The sequence below is a fragment of the Piliocolobus tephrosceles genome, chromosome 4 (assembly GCF_002776525.5).
Source record: "Piliocolobus tephrosceles isolate RC106 chromosome 4, ASM277652v3, whole genome shotgun sequence".
NCBI classification, from domain to species: Eukaryota; Metazoa; Chordata; class Mammalia; order Primates; family Cercopithecidae; genus Piliocolobus; species Piliocolobus tephrosceles.
In genome coordinates this window covers 75,695,738-75,715,568 of record NC_045437.1, presented here as the reverse complement: position 1 = coordinate 75,715,568, position 19,831 = coordinate 75,695,738, and the positions used below count along the sequence as shown (strand labels likewise).

General features: G+C 42.6%; 1 protein-coding gene across 1 annotated transcript in view; it reads left to right on the top strand.

The window, feature by feature from the left end:
* Positions 1 to 293: 293 nt before the first annotated feature.
* The window catches only part of ARSB (arylsulfatase B), a 223,501-nt gene continuing 203,963 nt past the window's right edge, over positions 294 to 19,831 (top strand). The window contains exons 1-2 of the mRNA XM_023214928.3: positions 294 to 1,872; positions 16,938 to 17,124. Of these exons, the coding sequence (XP_023070696.2) occupies positions 1,558 to 1,872; positions 16,938 to 17,124 (502 nt within the window). The 5' untranslated portion in view covers positions 294 to 1,557. The remainder of the gene's footprint in view (positions 1,873 to 16,937; positions 17,125 to 19,831) is intronic.

The following is a 19,831-nucleotide window of genomic DNA, read 5'->3' as shown; positions in this document are numbered from 1 at the left end:
GAAATTTTCAGTCCTTCAAGGTCTTCCACAGGGTGTTTCAATGAAAAGTTCAAGCTTTGACATAATGAGTCAAATAGTTCGTCAAAGTTATTCTTTGAATTTAACTAATGCTAAAATTTTCACTTTTTTCTGCTAAATTTCATCGATTCCACTGGAGATTAAAGTGCATATAACATAATCTACTTCATGCAAAGAAAAAAAAGTGTAAGTATGTAAGAGGCAAACATTTCATGTGTTAAAGGATTCTTGGGGAAAAAAAGGTAAAATCATGACCCTCATACAAATATAAAAGTGAACACATGATTTTATTTAACTCATTAATAAGGAAATTGGTAAGGTGTTAAAAGCAACTCAAAGGACAATCCAAAGAACAGATCAGGAATACTAAAATGTGCAAGCGGAGGTGAAACTGTTTTCCTTGGTAGTAGTGGTGGAGGGGCAGGATTGTTACTCTGCTGGATAAAGTTCATTTGTGTATATATAAATAAGAATTGTTTTCCATTGTTATTTATCTGTAACTTATAAAGTTGTAAATAACTTCCACGGAATCAGACTCAACCTGGAAGGGTATGTTCTCTAGGCAATGCAAAAATTTTCCCCTACACCTGTTAACAGCTATACCTCCAGACAGAAAGTCTGGATGGCAACGGGAATCTACTGGTCATACGGCTAACTTCCCAATTCAATAAGCACGTGACTAAAGGATTTTTTCCTTCCACTCACAGATATTGCAGGCTAATTAGATACTGTGTGCTTCTTAGGGTCACTGCTTGGTGGGGGAGCCAGCTCTGAATGGGGTCATAGCAAATGAGCTTTTCAATGACCACACAACACTCCAACTCCTCCCAGGGCACCTTGAAAGTAACTGCACCTTCCAAAGGGCACAGTGCAATCAGACTGTGTGTTTGGCCTCCTGTTTGCTAGTGGGGAGGAAGTGGCTTCATGGCTGTACACTACGCATAAATGAATGTGAAAGACTATTGAGGTCTCTGCCTTTTCACCATCCTCCCACCTGCTACAGGCTGGGCTCTTGTGCTAGAAATGACTTGCTAGTTAGACATCATGGGTCAGGATCTGAGTCAGAGGCTTAACCATTTATAAGCTTTTTTCTTATGAAAAATTGGCACTAAGTATAATGTCTAGCTGCCAGAGTTGTTGCAGGCTTTACAGGAGACGCGGGCTGTGCAGATGCTTTGTAAATTTTGAAGCATTATAAAATAACACATCTTTTTTTTTTTTTTTTTTTGGAAACCACGGTGCAAAGTTCATTGCCGGGGAAGGTAACGGCCCTTGGTGCCCTCCAAGCGTGAGCTTAGTTTCCAAGAGGCCGAGCAGTGGGGGCCCGCGGGTTCGTCTCTGGCTCCTCCTCCGCCACAGCGGCCGGGGGCCCGGGTCGGAGGCGGCGGGGGCCGAGCGCCCGGTCTGGCAAGCCCACGGCCCGCTAGGGGTGCCGTCCCGCGCCGGGGCGGAGCAGGCCCCGGCCGCCCAGTTCCTCATTCTATCAGCGGTACACGGGGCTGGTGGCGCCACAGGCGCTGGGACCGCGGGCGGCCAAGGATGGGTCCGCGCCGCTCGGCGAGCCTGCCCCGAGGCCTCGGACCTCGGCGGTCGCTCCTCCCCGTCGTCCTCCCGCTGCTGCTGCTGCTGCTGCTGTTGGAGCCGCTGGGCTCGGACGCCGAGGCCAGCCGGCCGCCCCACCTGGTCTTCGTGCTGGCAGACGACCTCGGCTGGAACGACGTGGGCTTCCACGGCTCCCGCATCCGCACGCCGCACCTGGACGCGCTGGCGGCCGGCGGGGTGCTCCTGGACAACTACTACACGCAGCCTCTGTGCACGCCGTCGCGGAGCCAGCTGCTCACTGGCCGCTACCAGGTACGCTGCGCCCCAGGCGCCCCCGCCGCCCGCGCCGCCTCCGCCCCGCCTTTCGCCGCCTCCCTCCCGCTACTAACCGGCCCTTAAGGCCGCGGGCGCTGGCAGGCGGGGCTCGGTCCCCGGACCCGCGTATGGGCCCCGGCGGCTTCTCGTCTCGACCTCGCTCCTGCAGGCCGGCAGCCCGTCGTGGCCTCTGCGCATGCCCGGCTCCGGCCCCGCGGACCCGCGCTCCTGCCGCCGGGTTGGGCGAGTGGCTTTGTCTTTCGTTTTCTGAAGCTCCGGGCGAAGGGGTTTATGGGAATGCCGGGTGCTGGGCTCTGCGGCCGGCAGGCGGAGCGGTCCTGAGGTGGGAGGCTGGGGAGGGCGCGGGCTGGGAGCAAAGACGAGGGGAGAGGTAAAATGAAGGGGTGCCCGCCGTGGGTGCGACCCTGGCCTCTGGGAACCCAGCGGTCGTGGGTTAGGAGTGTCCTACCAAAGATTATTTTTTTCTAGTTCTCAACACCCCTGGAGTGAAACCTGATGCTAGGTTGGTTTTTCTTAGGCTGCTGACACTCCTTTCAGATGTAACCTTGTATTGAACTCTTCTGAACGTCTTACCTCTTTAAAAGCTTCCCTTTAGGAACGACTCCGCAGTTAACGAAGGAAATATACATGTGGAGCATGCATAGATGTTAGATGACTAAGAATAGCAAGAACATTTGCGTAGCACTTTGTTGTTTTTAAAGTGAATTATTGAAACAGCGCATGAGGTAGCTGTCTTTACCCCCTTTTACAGATGAGGCAGGAAGCCTGTATAGGTTCGTTGGCATGTTAAGAATCGCACAGCTAGAAAGTGGTCAAGGCCGTGTCTGTTGTGCTTTTCCTGCATCCACTGGTCGTCTCGGGCTTGGGAAATTGGCCTTTTTTCCCCCTCAATCTGAATACGATTGTCATATTTCTAAGACCCTGAAGTTATGACCATATTAAATACAGTAAATGGGTACTGTTGGATGCCACCTGCATACCTCCACAGAGTACATATGCTGTTTACTCAACCAAAATAATTTGAGCTTACTGTGCTACTGACAGGGGATATATATTTGAACGTTGCCCTCCCAAGTATGTGTTCGCATAACCTTTCAGATCAACCCTAGCCTCACATGGTCCTAAGATCAAGAGAAGGGAGGGCTTACTTGTGATAAAGATACACACAGTGGTCTGAAGGCTTTTATAAAGAGGAAAGATTGAGTGTTGCTAAGGGTGAGAAATAGCTGTAGCCAAGGTTAGAAATGAAAATAAAGGATGCTTCCCTTCACCATCCACCTTAGTACTTTTGGCGGTTCTGACTTTGGCTGCTACGTGTAATCAGGAATCCCCTACATTGTGCAAATCTCACCCTGGACACTTTGTGGGAGTAAAGGGATGTGCCAGTAAAGAAGAAGGGAAAGGTGAGGTTTGCCCCAAAGGGTTCTGCATTTGCTCTGAAGTAAGAGAACTGAACTCAAATTGCAAAAGAATGGAAGGGCCATTCATTTCTCCAACTTCCTCCCTTCCAACAGACTCGGACAGGAAAGCAAATACTAACTTCAAAAACCCATTCCTGGGCTGGGAGCAGTGGCTCACGCCTGTAATCTCAGCACTTTGGGAGGCTGAGGCAGGTGGATCAGCTGAAGTCAGGAGTTCGAGACCAGCCTGACCAACATGGAGAAACCCCATCTCTACCAAAAATACAAAAATTAGCCGGCTGTGGTGGCTTGCGCCTGTAGTCCCAGCTACTCGGGAGACTGAGGCAGGATAATCACTTGAACTCGGGAGGCAGAGCTTGCAGTGAGCCGAGATGGCACCACTGCACTCCAGCCTGGGCGACAGAGCAAGACTCCATCTCAAAACAAAAACAAAACAAAACCCATTCCTGTAATCAGTTGCTTTTGTCCCCTAACATCCTCCCCCACCAGTCACCAACATTCAGTCTTGGAGAAGAAACTTTAGTATTTAGAGTACCCCATGGTTATGAAGTAAAGGAAGAGGAGAGAAACTGGGCACTCTGAGAGGTTTAGAGACCTCTCAGTGTAGCTGTAGCTAAAGCAGCCTTGCTTCCCTGAACATTTTTTTTCTCCACTTTTCTCACCCACTTTATTCTGTTAGAGTTCATGGGACCCAAGTAGATATTACCTGGGGTGAACAAGTGTCCACTTATAATGAAGTAGATATTTCTGGGAGGGCTCAGGAGTCTCCCTCAGATACTGTATGTTGGTATTGTTCTGAGCAGTTACAAGTGTTAACTCATTTGATTCTCACAGCAACTCTATCATCTCTGTTCTATAACAAGGAAACTGATGCTGTAAGAGGTTAAGAAACTTGCCCAAGGTTGCAGGGCCAGTAAAGGTTGAACCAGGATTTGACCCAGGCTGCTTGGTCCTAGAGTTGATGCTTATAACCACTACACCATATTGCCTACTCAAAATTATTAAAAATGTCATCGCAACGGCTGCTGCATGCCTACGAAATAATCCCTGTATTACTTTTGGACATTTGGGTCATTCCTAAGCAGTTCAATGTAAAGAATCAACCCATAATATTTCTGAGTTAGAAATTGCCTATATTCCATGTAAAATAAAAATAGATTTTGTTTCTGAGTCATTTCTTATGCATAATTTTAGACAATAAAATGAAGGAATTTTTTGACTGTTTCAAAATGGGGTACTTGAAGGAAGTTGTTAAGAGTCATATCTATGAACTTGGCAGTCATGCTTTAAGTTAATATTTACAGACCGCTTTCCCATAATTACTTAACTTTAGAAAAGCACAAGTTGATAAACAAGCCTAGACTGACTGGACTTTTTACTCTCATGAAATCCTGAGTTTTAGTTTTTTTTTGGTTTAAGAAATGATGTATTGAGCAAAGAGGACTGGTTAGGAACTGAGATGTAGGTTTCAGTCTTGGCCGTGTCAGACTCTGACCTTGTTGGCCATCATTTCCACATCTGTGAAACAGAGGAGCTGCGCTGAACTCTAGACTTTGTCTAGCTCTAAATTAATTTGACTCTAGGCTCTTGTGTCCATTAGGGCAAGTTTCTAACTTGGCAAATGCCATTATCATACCTATCATACTAACCCCATCTACTGGTAGAAAGATTAATCTTGCCCGACACAACGTATCTTAAAAATTGCGTGTACTACTTGTTATGCTGCTAGGAACTTATTTAATCGGGAACCTGAAATCAACCTTTTATATTGAGACATTTAATTTTTCAAAGCCCTCACAAATGAACTATTTTAAACGTGCATGCTATGGTGAAAAATGTGTAGGGACTGGGTACAGGTTGGAGGCAATGGAGGAGACTTAATTAGCAGATGGGGTAAGTAGTTACTGGCCAATTCAAGAACTAGAAATTCAGATCTCTCTACACTCAGGCTAGGGGCCTTCCCACAGCCCTATGACTCATTCATTCATTATTTGTGAAATCTTTAAAAAAATCTGTATTTTGTTTTTAAAATAGAAAATACGTTCACATGGCTTAAAAACTCAAAAGCTGCAAAAGGGTTTATAGTGAAAATCTACACACATACACACAGTTCCTTAGACATCCAGTTCCCATCTTTGTAGACAAACAATGCTCTGAAATATATATTTATATATATCATTTCTCTCTTTTTTCTATATAAGTGACAACATACTCTTCACACTGATCTGCAGCTCCTATTTTGTTTGTTTGTTTGTTTTTACTTATTTGAAATCATTCCATTTTGTTGACTAAAGATTATCCTCACAGCTTTTAGGGCTGCATATTTTGTTAAATGGATACATTGTAGTTTATTCAACCAGTTGCATACTGATGAACATGTAAGTTGTTTCCAGCCTTTTGATGTATCAAAGAATGGTGACGTGAATACTTTGTACATATGCCATTTTGTACATATTGGAACATAGATGAAGTATAAGTTCCTAGAAATGGAATTTTCTGGGTTTAAGGGTAGATGCATTTGTAATTTCGATAAATATTGTAAAATTGCATCTTAAGAGATTGTACCAATTTACATTCCCACTGGCAATATTAAGTTATAGTTCACATTGCATATAATTTACCATTTTAAAGTGTCCAGTTCAATGGTTTTTTGTATATTCACAAGGTTGTGCAACCAATGTTTTCATCACCTCAGAAAGAAACCACTCAACCATTAGCAGTCACTCTTCATTTCCCCATTCCACCAGCCCTTGGAAACCACCAATCTTCTTATTATCTATGTAGCTTTACCTATTTTGGACATTTCATATAAATGGAATACAATAGATGGCCTTTCATCTATGTTGTAGCATGTATTCTTCCCTTTTATGGCTCAATAATATTCCACTGTACGGACATGCCACATTTTGTTAATACATTCATCCATTGATGGACATTAGGTTATTTGCACTTTTTGGCTATTATGAATAATGCTGCTGTGAACATTCATGTACAAGTTTTTGTATGAGCATATTTTTTCAGTTCTTTTGGGTTAATACCTAGGAGTGAAACACAGTATTGTTGCAGGACTTCTTAGTTCAGCTAATGCCAAAGTTCTTGTCTGTCCCACGGCCATGAAAATTCAGGCTCGCAGATGGTTTGAAGGGTAAGCAGAGTTTTATTGGGTGAGAAGGAAAAAAGGGGGAAACAGGGACCCGCTGCAAGGAGTCCCTGCTACAGTGCTTCCCTCATCGCCCATTTGAATCCCAGGTGCCATAGGCAGAGGAGAGGCCAGGCGCGAACCTCCGTGGCTCCACCCCAGTGCACAGTCCAGTTGGAGTTTTGCCAGGGCCCCCCCCCCCCCACCTGGCTGTCTTAGTATCATGTGGCAACTCTATGTTTAACTCTTTGAGGAACTGGAAATTGTTTTCCACAGCAGCTATACCATGTTACATTTCCATCAGCAATGTATGTGGGTTTTAGTGTCCCCACATCCTTGCCAACACTTGTCATTATCTTTTTTGATTATAGCCTTCAAGTCATCCTAGTGAGTAGGAAGTGGTATTTAATTGTAGTTTTGATTTTCATTTCCCTAATGACTAATGATGTTGAACATCTTTTCATGTCTTATCGATCATTTGTATGTCTTCTTTGGAGAAATGTTTACTCAGATCCTTTGGCTATTTTAAAATTGGGTTATTTATCTTCTCATTCTCGAGTTGTAGGAGTTCTTTATGTATTCTGGATACTATTAAATAAACCCTTATCAGATAGATTCTTTGCAAATATTTTTTCCCATTCTGTGGATTGCTTTTTACTTTCCTGACAGTGTCCTTTGATATAAACAAAAGTTACAAATTTTTATGTACTACTTACCTATTTTTCTTTGGTTGCTTATGTTGTTGGTACCATGTCTAAGAAACCATTTTCTAATCCAAAATTATGAAGATTTACCTCTATGTTTTCTTCTAAGTATTTTATAATTTCAGTTTTTACATTTAGGTCTTTGATCCATTTTGAGTTCATTTTTATGTACGATTTGAGGTATGTGGGTGTCCAGATATTTCAGTGCCATTTGTTGAAAAGAATGTTCTTTCCTCATTGTACCCTTTGCACCCTTGTCAAGACTCAACTGACCATAGATGTATGACTTATAATTCTGTTCCATTGATCTGTATGCCTATCCTTATGCCAGTGCCTCACTGTCTTGATTACTGTTGCTTTGTACTGCAAAGGTTTTAGAATTAGAAAACGTGAGTCTTCCAATTTTATTATTCTTTTTCAAGATAGTTTGGCTATCCTCGGCCCCTTGCATTTCCACATAAATTTTAGGATCAACTTGTCCATTTCTATAAAAAAAAAAGGGAAGTGGAATTTTGATAGGGATTTCAGTGATCTGTAGAACCATTTGGAGAGTATTATTACCTCAACAATATAACTTCCAATTTAAGAATATGAGATGTCTTTCTGTTTATTTAGAATTTTTTTTTCTTTTTTTTTTGAGACAGAGTCTCGCTCGACTCTGTTGCCCAGACGGGGCACAGTGTTGGCTCACCGTAACCTCTGGCTTGTGGGTTCAAGCAATTCTCCTGCCTCAGCCTCCTGAGTAGCTGGGACTATAGGCACGCAGCACCACACCCACCTAATTTTTGTATTTTTAATAGAGATGGGGTTTCACCATGTTGGCCAGGCTGGTCTTGAACTCCTGACTTCAAATGATCCACCTGCCTTGGCCTCCCAAAGTGTTGGGATTATAGACGTGAGCCACCACACCCATTTAGGTCTTCTTTAATTTCTTTCAACAATGTTTTATAGTTTTTAATGTATAAGCATTGTACTTTGGTTAAATTTATTCCTGGTTTACTATTTTCAGTGGTATTGTAAATGGACTTCCTTTCTTAATTTTATTTTCAGTAATTCATTGGTGTTGCATAGAAATGCAACTGATATATTTACATCAATCATTTTGCAACCTTAATGAACTTATTAGTTCTAACTGTGTGTGGTTGTGTAATCTTTAGAGTTTTATAGTGCAAGATCATGTCATCTGCAAATAGAAGTTTTCCTTCTTCCTTTCTAATCTAGATACCTTTTATTTCATTTTCTTGCCTAATTACCCTGGATAGGACCTCCAGTGCAATATTGAGTAGAAGTGGCATGAGTGGACATACTTGTGTTATTTCCAATCTTAGAGGGGAAGCTTTCAGTCGATCACCATTAGGTATGATATATTCATTCATTCTTTCATTCAACAAATATTTACTGAGAAGCGAGTTACACCACTGTACTTTGGGAATCTCTTGGTGCTTATAATCTGAAGGGGTTGAGGTAAGGCGAAGGAGTAACCAAGAGGGATGTGAAATAAATACAAACAGACCAGGCGTGGCGGCTCATGCCTGTATTCCCAGAACTTTGAGAAGCCGAGACAGGCAGATCACCTGAGGTCAGGAGTTTGAGACCAGCCTGGCCAACATGGTGAAACCCCGTCTCTACTAAAAATACAAAAATTAGCCAGGTGTGGTGGTACATACCTGTAATCCCAGCTACTCAGGAGGCTGAGGCAGGAGAATTGCTTGAACCTGGGAGGCGGAGGTTGCAGCGAACCGAGATTGCACCACTGCACTCCAGCCTGGGCAACAGAGCAAGACTCCATCTCGGCAGTGGGGGGTGGGGGAAGAAATACAAACAATTAAGTAAGGTGAATTTAAATGGCCTGGCAATACATGTGGAGAAGAAAATAAAATAGATCAAGTGATCTTGACTCAGGAAGGTGTCTTAAGAGAGGTAGTATGAGCAGAGGCATGAATGAAGGGAGTCAGCCATGCACACATCCTAGCAAAGTTTAACGTGGAGGAGGGAGCAACAGAAGCAAAGCCCTTGAGGCTGGAATGAGCTTATTGTAAGAATGAGAGGGTAGCTGAGTGAATGAGGGTGCCAGAGGCAGGCCAAGAGCTAGAGGAGGGAGGCTGGGTCTCCCTGGGTTTAATGCTGCTCACCCATTATAAAGTGTTAAAACTTGAACTTTTTTGTGTGTATCAGTTTTTATAGTAAGGTTACATTGAGGCTGTTATAAACTAAACAACATTTCTAACCTAACAGTGTTCTAAATGGGTATATATACAGTCAAGTGCCGTGTGGCATTCTTTGGATACATGTAATTCCAATTAGAATTAATTATACATATTCTCTCTTTTTCTTTAAAAGAAATAAGCTTGGCTGGGCGCTGTGGCTCATGCCTCTAATCCCAGCAATTTGGGAGGCCTAAGTGGGCAGATCACTGGAGTCCAGGAGTTCGAGACCAGCCTGGGTGAAACTCTATCTCTCTAGAAAGTTAAAAAAATTAACCAAGTGTGGTGGCAAGCGCCTGTAGTCCCAGCTACTCAGGAGGCTGAGGTTGGGACCAGGGGGTGGGGGAGGTGGATGGCGGGAAATTGCCTGAGCCCGGGGAGGCAGAGGTTGCAGTGAGCCAGGATGGTGCCACTGCACTCCAGTCCAGGTGACACAGTGAGACTCTGTCTCAAAAAAAAAAAAAAAAAAAAAAGTAACCTGTTTTTAAAATCGTCTCTAGGAAATACATTCAAAGGTTTCACATATAAAAGATGTAAAAAATATAAATATATAGATGAGGATGTTTTCATCCTTTCTCCCCGCCCTCCTTCCCGTAGGTAGCTCCTGTTTGTTGGTTTCTTGATATCCCTTGGAGGCATGTTATGCACATAAGAAAATAGATTTTATATCTATTTTACCCTTATTTAAAACCTCAAGATTAAAAATATTAATTTTAAAATTCTCCAGCTTTTCTAATAGAATTTGTGTGCCGCTTTTAGTTCAAATAGAAAACTTAATATTACTAATTTTCCATATTCTTACAAATTGACATTATTCCATACAAAATACTCATTATGCCTTCGTTATTCCTAGTACACATTTTAATTGTGATTAGTGGTTCTGAGGTCTGACTTCTCCATTAGATTGCCTTGTTTGTCTCTGGGCTAAAGTAGCACTCAGCGTTGGACAATTAAATGATTGAATGTGAGAAGCACTTTTACACAGTTCCTGAAAGAGCTCACCATCTTAATTAAACTGCTTCAAATTGCCATGTCATTTCTAGTCCCCTTACTTCTTTTTTAAGAAATTGAAAAGATTAAAGGGTAAAAAAGTGATAGGCCTTAAAGGAAAACACTCTTCTGGGAAAAAAGTTAAGAAAAGTAACTCTGGTCCTCAGCTGGGAATGTTCTTACCTTGGGTTCCAAGGGGGCCACTCCACCAGAACTCCATAAACCTTGGCACAGAATAGAAGCAATGAAAGATGACTCCAAGGTTTTTTTTTTTTTTTTTTTTTTTTTTCATTCTTAAGGGATCCAAACCACATTTTTCTTAATCACACTGATAAACGGACAAGACATTTTCACGGCTTTTCACTCACTCCTGAGATGGAACCTTGGACAGGAAATATAGGAAGGAGGCTGTACTGGAGCATCGTGGGTAATTTTTGACTTTTGCTTCAAGTTTGCTTCAAGGTGAGCAGGAAAGATGCATGCTGCAGGCAGAAGAGGGCATGGTGGTGCAGGCACTCTGCCTGAGCATGCCCTCCCTTTCCTGCTTCTCGTCCTCCTCACCCTCACTGTCCTGCCTGCTCCTCACCTGCTGGCCTCTCAGTGGACTCCTGCCAGTGGTTGCCTCTCCCTGGACTTTGAGGTTCAGAAGTAGGGCACAGGAGAGTGCAGAGCTGGAAGAAATGTGTATAGGGTGCAGGCATTGGGGAAAGATGCATGTCTCAAGATGGGCGCTCCTAGGATCCCCTGGCAAAGGCACAGGAGGAGGGAGCTGTCAGAGAACCATGTAGCCCTGAGACCATGGGTGCCTCCTAAGAGAAAACAGTGTCTTTATTCCTATGCTCATTTAGGGAGAGAAACAAAGGATGCATTAGCTCCATAGGGACAAGCAAGATGGCCTCACTAAAGCACAGCAGAGCCCTGGGGTGACTTTGATGGGTTTGCTAAAGCCAGGCGTCCTTCCTAAGCCTAGCCAAATCCAAGAGGCATTTTCCCAGGAGGGAAGGGGAGTGCGGAGGCCTTATTCTGCAAACATTGCAGCTATTTTAAAGAAACATTTCCAGATTTTATATCTTTTACCTGCCAGGAAATTGCGAATGAGGAAATAAGGAAATAAGTTTGGAGCTGAGTGGAATATGGCCAATTGAGTTAGAGGATTTTCTGTTTGCTTGATTTACGAGGTTTCTCATTTCAGGAATCACTTTGAGCATAAGCTGTTGCTCTCTGGTCATTATCTTTTGTTTGCGTTTCCTTAATCATGTCACCTTTTGAGAGATTCCTTTCCCTCAGCTTTCTTCATATTTTCCTTCCTTTTCCATTTGGGCTTTCTTTGGAATTACAATTTAAATAGAGGGAGGTGCTGAAACCCTTTCTGACTTGTTTATTCTTTTTTATAAACAACATCCCTTTGTGAGTTTAGTCAGAGATTTGCACTCTTTACTAATCAACACCAAAATAAATAGACTCTTAGAACTATCAGTGACATGGGCCAGTTCTGCAGCCCGAGTCCTGAAGGGCCAGGCCAGATGGCAACGCCAGGCCCCTAGCACACATAATGCGTGTCTGTAGCTGTTGGCTTCAGCAGCATGGGCAGCTGACTGCTTTTTAAATGGCTTCTGTGGGGAGGGAGCAGATTTTCCACTATCCATTTGTTGTTTGGGCATCTCCAGGAATAAACCCTAAGGTGGCACAAGTGCCACTTGACCATGCTTAAAACTTGCCGTGTACTGGCCGAGGCACAGGCTAGAAATTCTGAACTCCTGCTTTGCCACCAGCATGTTCTGTGATTGCATTCTGATCATGAAGCTTCCCACTAGGCTCTCTGGTGTATAAAGTGGAGGGGTAGAGTGGCCCGTTTTTCTGAATTTTTAAGTACTGCAGCAGGAGGTATTGCACACATATGTGGGCACATGAGGATATGAGTTCATTTTGCTCAGACCAGACTGACTGGACAGAACCTCCCTTCTGTTCAACGGGATATTATGTCAACACTGTTGAGGTGCGGAGAGAAAGAACATCTGTTGCCTTCTGTGCAGCAGTGGTTTGCTTCACTCTTGGGAGAGTTTGAGTGTAGCTGAACTATTGTGCTCTGAACTCCCATATAGATAACGAATCAATTGACTGTCTGGACCTCTGAAAGGGGAATTGGAAGAGATTCTGATATGGGAGCTGCCATCTTCCTCTCCCCCAGCAAGAGATTGTTTTTTGTCCTTTAAGCTCATGAGACTATACTGCAGGGATCTCCTAGGTGTGCAGAAGACAGAATAACACACTGGACCAAATAAATTGTTACGTGCAACCAATATGTAAACAAGGATCTCTCAATTATGTCACAGAAAGAGCCTAGAACGAGCCAGGTCCTCCACAGGATTTGCAGACCTTTAGCCTTTGTGGAGAGGATTTTTGATGGTCAAGTAAAATCTTAGGAGAAGTTGTTTTTTGAGAGAAGATTTGGTTTAATGAAGAGGAGACAGCCACACATGGTAGATAGGGAGGTAACCCCTTGGACTTTTGTATATTGCATGTAGAACCTTCTCCATTCAAACACACTTCTTTGGACATTGCAGATGGGTGTTAGAATGAAATTGTTTTATACTGTGTTGTGTTTATCAGGGCATCCTTATTTTTTTTCTTTTGATTCCTATTGGTGCCCGGTTGCCTTCCTGCCCCATGCAGCATGGCGTGGCTCTGTAGTTCTGTGCTAAAGTGCTGGGTTGGAACCAGCTCGGCATTTGCCTGTTTACTGCTTCTCTACACATTACAGCTTCCTTCCTTCAGATAGTGTTTGAACAGACTGAAAACATGTTTTTGGATGTCATCCAGGGTTTGGCTTCTGCTTCCCAATAATGCCATGAAAATGCTCTGTCAAATAAATTCTCAGGAACCGAAAAGAACACATTCCCTGCTCCATATGATTGTAGATAATGGAGGCAGGCTTCAGCTGACCACCTGGCTTGGTGCCCATGGCTTAGGGAAACCAAATCGTACAACATCTCTTGGCAGTGCTTTCTAGCGATCATAGTTAATTCTCTGCATGTGATGGATGAGCTTTCCATTTAAGGAAATTTTCACAGAGCATTTATCTCCACTGGGGCTTTTGGATTCCATAAAATATTATCTTTACTTGTCCTGCCTGGTTGCCAATTAGCATACTATATGCAATGAAGTTTTTGAGTCCTAGGGTCAATTTTCTCTTCAGTAAGCTTCCAGAGTTAACCGTGGAAGGAATACTTCTTTGGGGTGTGTGTGTGTGTGTGTGTGTGTGCACACGTGCACATGTGCTAAGGGGAATGCTTCCCTTTCCCAACCTGGATATTACAACATCCTTACCATTCAGGGTCCCAGCTGGAAAGAGGTGGCACATTCAAATTAGGGAGTGTTTATTTACAAAGGGACTATTTTAAAAGGAGTGAATGTGTGGGGCAAAATGCTAGGGACGGTTGTAGTAATCCAGTGGAGCTGTTACTACCCCTAGACCAGAAGAGAAGAAAGAAGGGCCAGTTACCATAACCTAGAAGGAGAGAGGCAGACAGAGAAAGAAGTCTGCTTCCAGAGTGACCTTCGGTAGAGAGACTCATGTAGCCAGGCTAAGCAGCTTGTCAACCGAGGCCATGCACTCTCCTTTTTCCCTCTCACTCCTGCCAGGGCTCCCCATTGGCTGAGCCCAATCAGAAACCAGAAGACAAGTATCCTTTGACTTGATCCTCACAGGTCAGCCTCTTAGGGCAGAGCAGGACTGAGAAGCCAGCGTGGATTTGAAGGGCAAACAGAAGGTATCTGGCACATATCCCAATGTAGTTAGGTGTCTAATTATTTCTAGGAGAGGCATAACAATCTCAGTAGAAAACTTAAACTCACTTTTATTTTTAAACAGTTTTATTGAGATATGATTGACATACAATAAACTGTACACACTTCAAGTATACAATCCGATAAGCTTTGATAGGTATATACCTGTGAAACCATCACCACATCAAGATAGTGAACTTACCCATCATTCTCAAGATAAACCCACTTTAACTTAACATTTAAGATATTCCATGTTGTTCTTTTAGGAGGATGTGGAAAGAGATCATGCAGTAAAGCAATAGCAGGTGCAATTCCTAACTTACTAAAGTTACTGAAATTAGTGGGTTACTGAATGAAGTTACTGCTCAGGGTTACAAAGCTCATAAGTGATAAAGCCAGGATGGGATTTAATTCTCTCAGCCTTATGCCACTCTGCTTTAAATTATAAGGCAAATAAAATACAAACACATAAAAAATCATTTATTAGCAACACATTTCTTGCTCTCCACCTTACAGCTGCTGAAGGGACCAGCCATGGCCTGGGTTGAGAACTGGCACTCTTACCTCCCTTGTCCCCAGAGCCTGTTTATTCTATAAATCAAGAGCTCCCAGTACTGGGGAAGGCTGGTGTCTGGTGCAGAGTTGAATTTGAGACCCCAGTCCCACTTCCTACAAAGAAGAGTGCCTCTCTGGCTAAGCCAGGACAAGGAGGCAGGAGGTGTCAAGTTTTAGGGAAGGGTGGGACGGGTAGACAAGGAGTGATACCCTGTCATGCCGCAGCAGGGGCTGCAGTGGCACCCACCAGCACAAGAGCTGTGGCAGGGCCACTCTGGGTTCTGGGCTGCCCTTTTGAACTTGTCTAGTAAGCTCAGGTCTCAGGGCCTTTGAAGTTTTTATTCCTTAGGTCTGGATTGCTCTTACCCTGGATGTCTCCAGGTCTCACCACCTCACTTTATTCTGGTCACTGCTCAAATATCTCCCCTTCAGAAAAGGTTTCTTTCTTTCTTTCTTTTTTTGAGATAGGGTCTTGCTCTGTTGCCCAGGCTGGAGTGCAGTGCAGTTGAGTGATCACAGCTCACTGCAGCCTTGACCGCCCAGGCTCAAGTAATCCTCCCACCTCAGTCTCCTCAGTAGTTGGGACTATAGGCACAGGCCACCATGCCCTGCTAATTATTTTTATTTTTATTTTTAGTAGAGATGAGATCATGGCATGTTGCCCAGGCTCTCCTGGAACTCCTGGAGTCAAGCTGTCCTCCTGCCTTAGCCTCCCAAAGTGTTGGGATTACAGGGATAAGCCACCTCGCCTGGTCCTGAGAAGCTTTCTTTTCCACTCTATCACAAGTGCCACCTCTGTCACTGTCTCCCTCTCCTTCTTTACTTTTCCTCATGGCAGTGATCACTATTGGACATTAGAGTATCAGTTCTCAAACTTTTTGGTCTTAGGATCTTTGCACTTGCTTAAAAATTATTGAGGACCCCAGGAGCATAGATTTAAGTGGGTTGTTACCATTCAAAATTTGCCAAAAGTTAAAACAAATTATAATTTTTTTTATTCAATGAAAAATAGTAATAAACCCACTATATTAACATAAATAACTTATGAAAAAAGCTCTCTTTTTCAAAACCAAATAGTTAAGTGAGAAGAATGGCATTGTTTTATATTTTTTAACATCTTTTCTACTAATAGAAGTTTGCTAGGTGGTTGTATCTGCTTCTGCATTTAACCTGTTATGATATATTATTTTTGGTAAAAATTGAAGAAGAAAAATCTGGCCCCACACAGATGTGTAGTTGGAAAAGGGAGGGCTATTTTAATATCCTTTTCATATAATTGTGGGTATTCTATTCGATGTTACACCAAGAGTTAACAAGTGGTCATTGCTTAAAGTTTAGTTGCTGTATGGACCTTATGCCCCGGGCACACTTGTGTGAGCCACTCCCAAGCAGCAGTCAGATGGCCGCTTTTTAAAAGGAAAAGTTGAACACAGTCTTTTGATACTATGATTTACATAAAGTAGAATAAAAAATGGAAATAATCATTTTATTATACTGTTAAATAACTCAGCCAGGCACGGTGGCTCACGCCTGTAATCCCAACACATTGGGAGGCCAGATCACCTGAGGTCAGGAGTTCGAGACCGGCCTGACCAACATGGTGAAACCCCGTCTCTACTAAAAATACAATAAATTAGTTGGGTGTGGTAGTGGGCGCCTATAATCCCAGCTACTCAGGAGGCTGAGGCAGGAGAATCACTTGAACCTGGGAGGCGGAGGTTGCAGTGAGCCAAGATCACACCATTGCACTCCAGCCTGGGCAACAAGAGCGAAACTCCATCTCAAAACAAAAACAAAAACGAAAACAAAAACAAAAACAAAACCACTTGTACAAAATCACCAAGTTTTCAAAGATTACAGAAGTGTCTTCTAATGAAACACCAACTTCTTCTGTGCCCAAAATTGAAACTTTTTTCTTGATAGATTGCTACTTTTCTTGATATTATTGCTACTTTTTTTGAGGCAAGAAGTAACAAGTTAATGGTTTCTAACATAGTGCCTTGATAGATGTTGAAAATATCGTTTGTTGGAATGGTTTTATTTGTCTTTCAAATCCTGTTTATGTCTACTACTTTATTTGAATAAGAGAATTCTGCCTTTCAGAAACATCCTCAAGCCAGTACAGGAATACAGTTAAACATCCAAGTCAACAGATATGATCAGTAAGGTAGAGGCCATTTTATCTGCTTGTTTACAGTATTTCAGTGTCATTAATCTATAATTTTATGTTTATCTCTGTAAGATCCGTACAGGTTTACAGCACCAAATAATCTGGCCCTGTCAGCCCAGCTGTGTTCCTTTGGATGAAAAACTCCTGCCCCAGCTCCTAAAAGAAGCAGGTTATACTACCCATATGGTCGGAAAATGGCACCTGGGAATGTACCGGAAAGAATGCCTTCCAACCCGCCGAGGATTTGATACCTACTTTGGTAATGGAAATGCATGTGTTTCTTTAACAACTCAGACTAACTGCAGCCATCTCATAAAACACACCCAAGTGCAATCAAGTGAAATAACTGGAAATTTGAACACAGAGTGAATCAGTCGGCACTGCAATGGGGCTGCTTTCTAATGTTACCTCTGTAAGCGGGGCTCTGTGCTGACCTTATGGTGGGCAAGCCCATTACCTTTGTTGGAGTTCTAAATGCCACCTTAGGGCCTTGCAAGTGTTTACTATCTATGTTGGAGACCGCTGTACTCTCAGAGACCCTTATTACCAAAAAGGGACATGGATTGATTTTTTTTTTTTTAAATTCCAGGCAAAACCTAATGTAAGAATATTTCCAGGCCAGGTGCAGTGGCTCACACCTGTAATCCTAGCACTTTGGGAGGCTGAGGTGGGTGGATCACGAGGTCAGGAGATCAAGACCATCCTGGCTAACACAGTGAAACTCTGACTCTACTAAAATTACAAAAAGAATTAGCCGAGCAAGGTGGCGGGCGCCTGTAGTTCCAGCTACTTGGGAGGCTGAGGCAGGAGAATAGTGTGAACCCTGGAGGCGGAACTTGCAGTGAGCCGAGATAGCGCCACCGCACTCCAACCTGGGTGATAGAGCGAGACTCCGTCTCAAAAAATAATAATAATCATAATAATAAATTTTTTTAAAAAAGAATATTTTCTTCACAAAGATTTGGTGTGTTTTTTTCTCCCTGTGGAATGTATTCACAATTTTTTCTTTTTTTCTGAAGGGGGTGGGGGAAGACTCTTCCATTGGCGTTCCTTCCATCTGTGAAATCTGTTTTTGCAATCACAAGGTTGGGGAAGATAGGTTTTAAAAAATATAAGAAAATGAGGAGACCAAATAACAAATGGTAATAAGAAGGATAATAAGAAATAATTATAAATATTTTATAAACTTGATAGCCCTATGAAACTAAATGTGAAACCTAGAGTTTGTTTTAAAATATGTCCTCTTTAAACCTGTAACAACCTGTGCCTTAATTAATAACCTGTGTATCTCGCCAGTAGCTATATATCTTCCTTTCAAGTTCTTTTTATAGTGAGCTATCTGTCCAGCTATTTAGCTACCTACCTGTCTCCCATCAGTTTCTTTATTTATTTACAACCCGCCATAGCCAAAAAGAAACGCATATTGAACATAAAAAGTTAAAATAGGATTAAATAATCAGAATGAGTAGAAAAAGATGGAACAGGTTAATGACATCAAATTACAGAAGAGTTGCATGGCTCTAGGCTGGCTTCGTATTCAACTCCGAGATTCGAAATTTCTTTCTTTTTTTTTTGGAGACAGAGTCTTGCTGTGTCTCTCAGGCTGAAGTGCAATGGCACAATCTTATCTCACTGCAACCACTTGAGTAGCTGGGATTATAGGCATGCACCAACACGCCTGGCTAATTTTTATATTTTTAGTAGAGACAGGGTTTCACCATGTTGTTCAGGCTGGTCTCGAACTCCTGACCTTGTGATCCACCCATCTTGGCCTCCCAAAGTGCTGGGATTATAGGCGTGAGCCACCGTGCCCAGCCCGAGATTTGAAATATATTTGTCCAAAGAGGGAGAAAGAAAGGAAAAGACTGTAAGAGTTACATTATTTACAAGATAAATGGGAACCAGATGTTCAGGAAAAGCAAAAGCATTTTCTGGCTCTTAGGCCTGAGAGAAATTTCTCCTTTGGGAGAAGGAGAAGGTAAGGTGGACAACATCCTTAAAAATGTCATTTTAATAATAAAGTGGTGGTTTTCTTGTAGATGTTTTGAGTGAGGTATTTTCTTCTGTTCAAGCTAGGGCCAGAACACCAAAGTGCAATTCAGTAAAAGTAATTATATGGCGGCCAAAACAATGCGGCTGAAGCACATGACTCTGTAATGCCTCATTGGATTCAGGGTTAAAATCAAGATGCAAGGATGTCAGACAGGAGCGTGTGTGTGCCCTACTCTCATCCAGGTCCACCAGCAGACCTCACTACTCAATCTTAGCTTTTTTTTTTTTTTTTTTTTTTAATGAACCTGGATGTATTCTCAGTACCTCAAATAGCTGTTAAAAATTAAGCTTGGATGTAAGATCACTTTGTCATCTTGGAAATTCTAGAGGAACAAACAGCCTGTACATCCTTAGAAATTTTTCAATCAGGCCTTTGCTAAAAGATGGGTCAATATCTGTACTCTGGGAAGAGGATGGACTATAGATATTTTGAATTTTTAAATTAAAACCAAGTTAGGTACTTAAATATTCAGCTGGACAGAAGGTAGAAATGATATCCTTTTATTTATTTATTTATTTTATTATACTTTAAGTTCTAGGGTACATATGCACAATGGGCAGGTTTGTTACATATGTATACTTGTGCCATGTTGGTGTGCTGCACCCATCAACTCATCAGTACCCATCAACTCATCATTTACATCAGGTATAACTCCCAATGCCATCCCTCCCCCATCCCCCCTCCCCATAATAGGCCCTGGTATGTGATGTTCCCCTTCCAGAGTCCAAGTGATCTTATTGTTCAATTCCCACCTATGAATGAGAACATGTGGTGTTTGGTTTTCTGTTCTTGCAGTAGTTTGCTGAGAATGATGATTTCCAGCTGCATCCATGTCCCTACAAAGGTCATGAACTCATCCTTTTTTATGGCTGCATAGTATTCCGTGGTGTATATGTGCCACATTTTCTTAATC